This window comes from Oncorhynchus nerka, linkage group LG12 (assembly GCF_034236695.1).
Source record: "Oncorhynchus nerka isolate Pitt River linkage group LG12, Oner_Uvic_2.0, whole genome shotgun sequence".
In the NCBI taxonomy this organism is placed as follows: Eukaryota; Metazoa; Chordata; class Actinopteri; order Salmoniformes; family Salmonidae; genus Oncorhynchus; species Oncorhynchus nerka.
This window is the reverse complement of record NC_088407.1, coordinates 26,490,068-26,500,977: the sequence shown is the minus strand read 5'-3', so window position 1 is coordinate 26,500,977 and position 10,910 is coordinate 26,490,068. Positions and strand designations below refer to the sequence as shown.

Below are 10,910 nucleotides of genomic sequence, written 5' to 3'. Positions count from 1 at the left end.
ATGATGTTCATTGACTGCAGCTCAGCATTCAACACTATAGTACCCTCCAAGCTCATCATTAAGCTTGAGGCCCTGGGTCTCAACTCCGCCTTGAGCAATTGGGTCTTGGACTTCCTGATGGGCCGCCCCCAGGTGGTGAAGGTAGGAAACAACATCTCCACTTCGCTGATCCTCAACACCGGGGCCACACAGGGGTGCATGCAGAGCCCCCTCCTATACTCCCTGTTCACCCATGACTGCGTGCCCATGCACGCCTCCAACTCAAACACGACACAACGGTGGGGCTTGATTACCAAAAATGACGAGACAGCCTACAGGGAGGAGGTAAGGGCACTCGGAGTGTGGTGACAGGATTAAAACCTCTCACTCAACGTCAACAAAACAAAGGAGATGATCGTGGACTTCAGGAAACAGCAGATGGAGCACCCCTATCCACATCGAGTGGAAAAGGTGGAAAGTTTTAAGTTCCTCGGCGTACACATCACAGACAAACTGAAATGGTCCACCCACACGCAACAGCGCCTCTTCAACCTCAGGAGGCTGAAGAAATTTGGCTTGTCACCTAAAACCCGCCTGGTATGGCAACTGTACCGCCCACAACCACAAGGCTCTCCAGAGGGTGGTACAGTCTGCACAACGCATTACCGGGGGCAAACTACCTACCGTCCAGGACACCTACAGTACCCGATGTCACAGGAAGGCCAAATAGATCATCAAGGACAACAACCACCCGAGCCAGTGCCTGTTCACCCCTCTACCATTCAGAAGGCGAGGTCAGTATAGGTGCATCAAAGCTGGGACCAAGAGACTGAAAAACAGCTTCTATCTCAAAACAATACGACTGTTAAACAGCCATCACTAACACAGAGGCTGCTGCCTACATACAGACTTGAAATCATTGACCACTTTAATAAATGGATCACTAGTCACTTTAAAAATGCCACTTTAATAATGTTTACAAATCTTGCGTTACTCATCTCATATGTATATATTTTATTTTATACCATCTATTGCATCCTGGCTATGCCACTCTTTCATTGCTCATTCATATATTTGTATATTTTCTTATTCCGTCCCTTTACTTAGATTTGTGTGTATTAGGTAGTTGTTGTGGAGTTGTTAGATTACTTGTTAGATTTTACTGCACTGTCAGAACTAGAAGCACAAGCATGTCGCTACACTCGCAACAACATCCGCTAACCATGTGTATGTGATCAATACAATTTGATTTGATTTGAAAGAGATCGGATGGAGGAGTAGCTTGAAGCGCTAGGTATCTTGTTGTTAAATCAGAATTAGGCCCACATAATTATACCTATGTCACGACTTCCGCCGAAGTTGGCTCCCCTGCCTGTTCAGGCGGTGCTCGGTGGTCGTCGTCACCGTCCTACGAGCCGCTACCGATCCCTTTTTCGTTTGTCTGTTGGTTTTGTCTTATTAGTTTCACCTGTGTGTATTTTAGTTTAATTAGCGTCCTTATATATAGTAGGTTGTCCCGCCCTTGTTTTGTGCGGGATTGTTTTTGTTACTCTCTTGAATGGTGGTTTTCATATGTGTAGTCTCCGGACTATTTGGTCCTGTGTTTGGGCTGGTCTATTGTATGCGCCCTGTGTGTTGGCGTGACAGTTTTGTTCCCCGGAGAATAAATTTACTATATACTGAACCCTGCTCTCTGCGCCTGATTCCAACCCACCACTCCTAGTATCCCGTGACAACCTACCACCAACCCACCTTCTTCTATGAAGGAACTTTTAATGTCTTTGAACTTCAGAGACTTGGCTTAATGTTGGACCAAAAACTAGCTTTGGTGTGCAGAGCAGCACCAGAATTAAAATAAAAAAGTCTTACATTTTTGTAGTTAAAAAAATCCAAACTGAAATGTGATAACTATAATTAATAAAACATATCTCTCCCTAATTTCTGAATCAACCTTATAACATCAGTAGTAGGCTAGTAGACTAGGCTTCGGAGGGGAGGGGCAGGTAGCCTACACACACAGTGGCAAATATTTTCAGCTGGCAGGCAGATACTGGAAGGCAGTTTGTTGCGTTTTTTTCTGAGATTGGAAAAAAAAGGCTCTGAACATAAAATGAAGTTATTAACCAGTTCCCATGCTTTTAAAATAACAGTTCTCGTCTGGAACAGTATAGATCAAGTTCTTTCCCGGTTTTGTTTCTGTTTCTCGAAAAATGTGTTATTTTTCAGATTTCGGTTCTGCTCCCTGAACTGTTTCCAACCCCTGATTTTACAACATATGTGCTAGTAATCTGCCACCAACACAAATGTAAAGAAATACAAACCAATAGCTCTAACATTATAGTGTTTTAAGACGGAAAGCAAACCATGTTGATAGCATAAGCATTTTTGAGAGAAAAACGTAAATTATTAATCAATGAACACAATGTAATGAACACATTAATCAATGTAAAACTTTCTTAATCGCACTTCCTCTTCAAACAACCAATGGAGCCAACCTAAAAGTTGTGGAAATAGATCAAGCTAAGGCCAGTGTCAATAGACTAGAGATGGGTTTTAGACTAGGAGATACTGTATCATCGCTATGCATTGCAAATGATGATTAATTGAGATTGCTTAGTTGCTCGTATTGCATTTGAAGAATATTAGCCTGCGACTTCTAATTCAATTGAGCACCATCATCCTTGCTTATGCTGTATGTGGTAATTGATTGAACTGTTCTCCTGAAAACCCTGTGTACAGAATATGCCTTATTTTCCTATGAATAAATATCTATTTAAACAGCTAACATGGACTAAAATAGAATTCTTCCATCTCTTGGGATTTGTACATAATGTGTGCCTGTATGAATGTTTGTCCAGGGGGCGTCTGCAGAGACAAATTACTGTTACCATGCTAAACCCACCCACGCATCATGTAGTCCCTGAGCTGTTCACAGGTACCTGAACACGTTGGTCTACTGTGAGCTCAAGACAAGGCTGTCTCTTTACTTTGTACAGGCCTGGTTGGCCTTGACTCACTATGTGGTTTCAGCAGGATATCTATGTGGTGTCAGTGTGTTTTCTCTCATGTTTACATTGTTGATCACGACCATGACAATTAGAAACACAGTCCACTGACATACTTCATGCTATATAGCCTCTATCTATCACATGGGCCAGTTTCCCAGATACAGATTATGCCTAGTCCTGGACAAAAAATACATGTTCGTGTTCATTCTTGAACTACAATAATTGATTTACAGAGTTTAAAAGTATAAGTTGAATCAATGTATACTAGGCTAAAGCCTAGAGCCCTACTCACCCAGGTAAACCCCTGACCCCTACTTAACTATCAGGTGTTACACTTAATGTTTCTGTGAATGATAGTGAAAGTAAGACTGACATAAAATATAGTTGCTTCATCCTGTAGGTGTTTCCCCCTTATACACTCATGATGCTCCATCCATATTCATCCTGAACGTACAGTATCAAGTGATGTTCTATGAATAACAGTCCTCCTGTAGGTCATTAGGAGAACTGTAACTGCTGCGTGTGGTGGAACCAAAGATATATAAGGCACACAACTGATGTTGATAACAAGAGCATATGTAAAGCATATGCATTTGTTTTCCCCATTTAGCCTCTGAATCACACAATCCATGTCTCAATTGTCTCAAGGCTTAAGAATCCTTCTTTAACCTGTCTCCTCCCCTTAGTCTACCCTGATTGAAGTGACATCAATAAGGGATCATAGCTTTAAACTGGTCAGTCAATGTCATTTAAAGAGCAATTGTATTATTTCATATTGTGACGTTGATCCCCAGATGAGAATCCTGGTCCTTCTCTCCATCATAAGAACTGTATTTCTCCTCTGCTGTCTGATCATCTTAATCATCATCTACACCACCAGGAAATAGATAAAGCTAAGACCAGCGTGAATAGACTAGAGATGGGTTTTGGAGTAAAGTAGGAGATACTGTATCATTGCTATGCATTGCAAATTATTATTTATAGAGATTGCTTAGTTGCTTGTGGTGCATTTCAAAAATATTAGCTTGCAATTTTAATTTAATTGAGCATCAGCATCCTTGCTTATGCTGTATGTGTTAATTGATTGAACTGCTCTCCTGAAATCCCTATGTTCAGAATGCACCTTCTTTTTGCATTCATTTTGCATTGTTTAATCTATTTAAGCAACTGATATGGAAAAAACCTTATTCCATCTCTTGGGTTTTGTACATAGTTTGCCTGTATGAGTGTTTGTCCAGAGGGCTTCTGCAGAGACAACGTACTGTTACCATGCTGAACCCACCCACACATCATGCACTCAGTGAGCTGTTCACAGGTATCTGAACACTTTGATCTGTGGTGAGCTCAAGACAAGGCTGTCTCTTTGCTTTGTATAGGCCTGGTTGACCTTTCACTCACTATGTGGTTCTAGAAGGATGTCTATGTGGTGTCAGTCAGTTACTCTCTTTCGTCGTTGTTCATGCCCATCACTATTAGAAACACAGACCCACTGACATACTGCATGACATGTAGACTAACACAGTATCTTATCACTTACAAGATCATAGGTTTTATCAAATCTTGAACTGTAATCATTAGTTTACAGAGTGTAGAGTAGAAGGTGTATCCAGACTACAGCCAAGAGCGCTACCTATCCAGTTACAAACAGTGGCCCCTACTAAAATATCAGGTGTTACACTTAATGTTTCTGATAATGATAGTGAAAGTAAGACTGACCAAGTTTATTCACCCAGTGGGTCAAGCAGCTACAAAGACAAAGACATGTTTCCACCAGCACAAGTATTTATACTCCCCTTTAGGTAGAGTCCCTTCCTTTTCTCAAACACTACATCTTTGTTGCTAGGCAAGACGTTAAGTGACGTGGGTAATAAACTGTTCCTTCTCCCTTCATGTGACCTGACCTGACCTCGGCCCATTCTTCCCATTCTTCACTAATCCACAGCTACCCTTATCAGTGACCGCAACCATGTGATTGCCTTTTCCCTTACTTAGTAACTTTTCAGGCCCATGGCACTTATCTACCCTCACTTGACCCCACCATATACATTCCTCCTACATATAACCATTACCTTCTGGTGTAGTAAGTATTTCAAATTACAACCCAACAGAAGACACCCAGGTACTTTATTGATACAATTCATATTTGTCTTTGTGTGTATTCTAGCTGTGGTACAATCCTCAGTCATGCGCCTTGTGTCCACAATTAATTTAAAGGCAATTCCAACTTATTCCAACAAGGTGGATTTTGGAGAAGGAGCCATTCTCATTATTAAATGTTCACAATCTGAATTTAGAGAGCAAATAAATAGAAACTAATGTTCTGCAACTATAATCTTGATCATTCTTGCACTTTACATTTTGGAAATACAAGGTCTTATTTAAATGTGAGTTATTTGCAAAATCAGACATTAATGCAGCTTAAGTTTTCAACAAATGTTTAGTTCGGACACAAAATAGGTGTCAAATTTTAGTGTGCAGAGGTGAGGACGGAGTCAGGCGCAGGACAGTGTACAGAGTAAAATAACGTACTTTACTCTGAAAATAATGAACCATGAAATCCACGCAGGGAATAACCCACCCTAACACAAAAGACTAACACAAAACAAGGAACAATCATGCACAAAACATAATGAGAACCAGAGGGTTAAATAGGGAAATAATAATAACGTAATGGGAAGCAGGTGTGTAAAATCAAGACATAACAAATGGAAAAAGAAACGTGGATCGGTGGCGGCCAGAAAGCCGGTGACGACGACCGCAGAACGCCGCCTGAACAAGGAGAGGCACCAACTTCGGCGGAAGTCGTGACAATAGGAAACACCTTTACTGACATCAAAACCTTTTTGTCAGGTTCTGCATCCAGAAACCCAACCGTTGTACCTCAACCTGTTTCTGAGTCAATCCAGCCAGGAGACTCTGTGACTCTGAACTGTAAAAAACACACTGAGACCTGTGCAGGAGAACACAGTGTCTATTGGTTCAGACATGGCTCAGGAGAATCCCGTCCAGTGAGAGGAGCCCTGAGGCTGGGTCTCCTACACAGAGTTGTGTCTAGAACCTCCCCAAGAGGAACCTCAGCCTCTCTGATGCTGGGACTTACTACTGTGCTGTGGCCTCATGTGGGGAGATCCTGTTTTTAGAATGGGACCAAGCTGGACATCAAGGGCAGGTGAGACATCTTACAGTTTTGTTTTTATCTATTGTATAATCTACTGTGTAAAACTGCATACAGTACTAGTTTTTTAGTTCACACAAGAAATTGTGGCATAATTTCCCAGACAATAGCGCAGACCCTCTTCTCTTAGTGTGCTGTAACAGGTAAAGTCGTTCATAGAAGTTGCTCTTCTTTGACATCTCCAGATGTACCTTTACTGGAAGAAGGAGTTGTATCTATCTTTTCTGTCTTTCTTTTCAGGGCCCGTCTCTCAGACAAGAGGTCCAGCAGTCTCTTCTTTAGATCCAGGGGTAAGCAGAATTCCTGATGTTGAACTACCATATAAAGAAGTGTGAAAGGGGTAACAATAAAAACATGTAGTAATAGTCCCTGACATTTTATAATTGTTTTCACAGGCCGAAGATGCAGACAGTCTCCATTATGTAGCTCTGAATCTGAGCAGCAAGAAGAACAGGTCTAGAAGACAGTGAAGCAACATGTTGGATGAGATGGTGTACTCTGGGATCAGACAGTAGAACTGGATGAATGACGCAGCCTTAATTGTTAACTTTGTTAGCTGTAGCTGTAATGAATTAGGTGCATTGCTTCTTTGCCTCACTCATTTGACAATGACTTGTGATAAATAAAGCGTTTCACAATAATCAAGACAAAGTAAGTTGAATGTATTTATTTATTCCATTTGCAGGCATCTTTATGCTGTAGTGATGAATAGTTTTTACTCTTCTCATGCCACTAGCACCCGCCTCACACACACAGCAACCTATTTACAGGTACTCTGGTATCATTTGTTAATTCAGAAGAAAAGAAGACATGGTAGTCCGCCTTTTAAGAAGAGATTTCAATTCTTTTACACGTTTTGTCTATGTCTTTTAGTGGGAACCCCTTCTCCGCAAAGCCAGTATGGGAATCCTCATGCCAACACGTCAGATCAACAGGTTAGCAGAATTGCTGTACCAAGAGTGGGACTGGATTAGAATATTAAAGCAAAATAGTACATTATTAGTTTTGACATAGAGTTTGAATTGAGTGAGTGTGTGTTTCTTCCTCATAGCTCCACCGTGACAATGATGGCCAGAACTATACTGGCCTGAAGTTCACTGACAAAAAGAGCACCAAGCCCAGGAGACAGAGGGAACAGATAGAGCAAACTTCTGGATGTGTAATGTTTACTGTTAATTTTTGTTGTTTTTCACTTTATATATTCACTTTGTATGTTGTCTACCTCACTTGCTTTGGCAATGTTAACACATGTTTCCCATGCCAATAAAGCCCTTGAATTGAAATTGAATTGAGAGGAAGAAACCATCTACTCTGGTGTGTCATGGAGGCAGCATGTGACATGTGAGAGTCATCCAATAGGCATCATTCTAAATTAAGTTCCACTCTTTCTATGAACTCCACATTGATCTTGACTGTTCCAGTGTGACCTGGCGATAATATACATTTCTATCTTGTTGTAGGATGCCATTGCAGGGGCCAAGATTTGCCTAATTTAAATGTAAAATCACTCTGATGCAGAGCATAATTGTTCAGAAAGTGTGAAAGCTGATACTAGGATGTTTTCAGAAGTCTCAAATCCTCAGAAATAGTGGTTGAGGTTGACTGACTGGATACATTTGTTTTTGTAGAAGTGTACAACACAATGTATATAATGATTTTGAAAATATATGAACTCCTACTTTTAACGATAATGGTTGTAAAATGGACCTCTGTAACCTGCCTTTAATGCTTATGTGATATTTCAATAAAACACTTATTTGCACCAGGTATCAAGTATTGCATTTTTTTTAAAGTTGCCAAACTCACCAGAGTTCACTTCCTCCTGAAACCTTGAACTGCCTTCTACAGTCATGAAGTGAGAGATACAATGTAACCCCCCTGTGTATGTCAAAGAGGACATATGTACCAGTTCAGCCATCGACCCAAATGATGAAAAAATACAAACCAGTAAGTCTGACTGTACATCATTTGAAGGGCTGCTCTAACTATGGTATGCCACAGGACACATGTTAGATTGTAGTTTTTATCAGATGTTTTATTCCTGTTCAGACAGCCAATAATATCACTCAGTTCAGTGTTTCCTCCTACTTCATAATGATTACCCGATGAGTGTCATCATATAAAAGGTGCCCCATTGTCAGACCCACACACTATGCAGTTCAGAAAGGAAATGATGTTTACATATTGGACAATATTTTTGTTTTACGCCAATTTGGGTAAGTAAGAAATATTCCTATGATTCCTTTTATTTTTCATGTCATAGTCTTTTTGACTATGTAGCCTGAATAATGACAATAATGTATAATTCTGTACTATACCTTTGTCTGATTGATTTAGTTTGTTTGCTTCACAGGTTGTGCACTTAACAAGGATGTAATCCAACCAGACCCTGTGATAGTTACACAACTGGGACAAAGTGTATCTCTCACTTGCTTTTGTCAATCTAATTTGATAGTCAGAGTCTCTTGGTTCAAGCAAACTGTTGGACAGAAGCCTCTTGTCATGGCATCATCATTTTATCACACTCAAAACAGTTTTTATTCCAGCAACTTTAACAAAGACTTTACTGAGACTAAACGTTTGAGTGTGAACAGAGGAGTTGACAGCTTCAACCTGAGCATCTCCAAGACAGAGTCAAGAGACTCAGCTACATACTACTGTGTTGCTATGGAAGTGAGCAAAGTCGGATTTGGAGAAGGAACTATTTTAATTGTCAAAGGTAAAATAACTTGCTTTTAAACAAGTTGGTACTGAAGTGTGTTCATATAATGCTAAATTAATTAATATCTCAGGAAAATAGAACGTACACACTGATCTTACTCACTCTCCTCAGATTCGGGGTCCAACAGCATGTCTGTACTCCAGCAGCCTGTGTTTGAGTCAGTCCAGCCAGGAGACTCTGTGACTCTGAATTGTACAATACATACTGAGACCTGTGCAGGAGAACACAGTGTATTTTGGTTCAGACATGGCTCAGGAAAATCCCATCCAGGAATCATTTACAACAATGGAGACAGGAGAGATCAGTGTGAGAAGAGCCCTGAGAATGGGTCTCCTACACAGAGCTGTGTCTACAACCTCCCCAAGAGGAACCTCAGCCTCTCTGATGCTGGGACTTACTACTGTGCTGTGGCCTCATGTGGGGAGATACTGTTCGGGAACGGGACCAAGCTGGACATCGAAGGTAAGCTGTGCATAACCAAACTATCACACATTTTCTCTCAAATGGTAGAAAATATCAATATGTATTTCTATTACTTTCAATTCATATTAGATTTCAAATATAACTTGTATAGCTCATTTTTATGCCAAAATCACAGGAATAAAGAATAATCGAAAATAATCACGCCTTGTTTTTTAAGTTTCAGACCTGTTGAGCGATCAGAGTAATCTTATTTTCCTCAACATTATATCTTGCCTGACAACTGCTGTGATTGTGAGTGTGATTGTCAACATTATCCTCTGTGTGAGAATGAAGAGGTCACAATGTGAACACTGTGCAGGTACAGTAAATGTCTTCATACTAATAGTAATAGTAATAATAGTTATAGATCATAAAGTAGGGTGAAGGCTCGACCTCCTTTTATCACTTCCCTCTCGGGCCTAATTCATTCTGAAGCAGAAAATATGACATTCACAGCAGTATGTGTTTTTATCAGTAAACAAGAAACGTGTTCCAATATATTGAATATTTTGACATTTGGCTTTTAGCAGGAACCCCTTTTCAACAAAGCCACTATGGGAATTCTCATTCCAACACCTCAGACCAACAGGTTAGCAGGATCAATTGTACTGTATCAAGAGTGAGTCTGGAGAAGTTTGTTAAAGCAAAAGATTACAGCATTAGATTTGACCCAGAGTCTGATTTGAGTGAGTCTGTTTCATCCCCACAGCTCCACGGTGACGATGATGGCCTGAACTATGCTGGCCTAAAGTTCACTGACAAGAAGCCCAGGAGACAGAGGAGAGAACAGAGAGAGGAAGAAACCATCTATTCTGGTGTGAGTTATCAAGTCAGGATGTGACAGTCCTCCAATCAGCATCATTTTAAGTTGAGCCCTACTGACCTCCTTTTTGAGCTAGACTGTGTCTGTGTGACTTGGCTGTTTTGTACTTTCCTCATTTGTTATACAATGTAATAGTCGGGCCAAGCAGAAGAGACTGTCACTGCATTGGCATACTCTCCTAATATCAATGTAGAATCATTCAGATGCAGACCATAATTGTTCAGCAAGTGTGAAAGCTGACACTAGGATGGTTTCATAAGTATAAAATCCTCAGCAATAGTGGCTGAGGTTGACTGACTGGATATATCTGCTTTTGCAAAAAATACTGTATGTTTAATGATTTTGCAAATGTCTGAACTCTTCCTTTTGATGGTAATGGTTGTAACATGGAACTCTGTAAACTGTCTTTATGCTTGTGCGATATTTAAATAAACATGTTTTTATTTAATGCTTTAATGACTTGCCAAATTCGAAGACATCCAATGTTAGCGTTGATTTTCTATAGGCACTGTATGTGCCTCTCGTCTCAGAAACCAACTCAAATTATGAAAAAATACAAAGCAGTAACTCTGACTTTACACCATTTGAAGATAGATATCACAACTTTTTGAAATCATAAGCATTTTAAAGAGAAACTCATCACTGATTCATCAGTGAATACAGACTGTATCAAATCAAATCAAATTGATTTATAGACCTTCTTACATCAGCTGATATCTCAAAGTGCTGTACAGAAACCCA

The 10,910-nt window shown here is 40.2% G+C and overlaps 1 protein-coding gene across 1 annotated transcript; it reads left to right on the top strand.

The window, feature by feature from the left end:
* Positions 1–10,583, top strand: LOC115139069 (uncharacterized). Its single transcript, XM_065024992.1, has 9 exons — positions 1–324; positions 6,128–6,156; positions 6,403–6,452; positions 7,036–7,097; positions 7,214–7,321; positions 8,321–8,378; positions 8,516–8,881; positions 8,996–9,935; positions 10,056–10,583. Exons 1-8 carry the CDS (start codon positions 1–3, stop codon positions 9,493–9,495), a joined length of 1,497 nt encoding a protein of 498 aa, XP_064881064.1. The 3' UTR covers positions 9,496–9,935; positions 10,056–10,583.
* The last annotated feature ends 327 nt before the right edge of the window (positions 10,584–10,910 follow it).

Excerpts from the sequence above, each read along its gene's own strand:
- LOC115139069 (XM_065024992.1), top strand. The coding sequence starts at position 1 with ATGATGTTCATTGACTGCAGCTCAGCATTCAACACTATAGTACCCTCC. Across the intron at positions 325-6,127 it reads AGACAGCCTACAGGGAGGAG|AATGGGACCAAGCTGGACAT; the intron begins GTAAGGGCACTC and ends TCCTGTTTTTAG. Across the intron at positions 8,379-8,515 it reads TTTGTTTTACGCCAATTTGG|GTTGTGCACTTAACAAGGAT; the intron begins GTAAGTAAGAAA and ends TTTGCTTCACAG.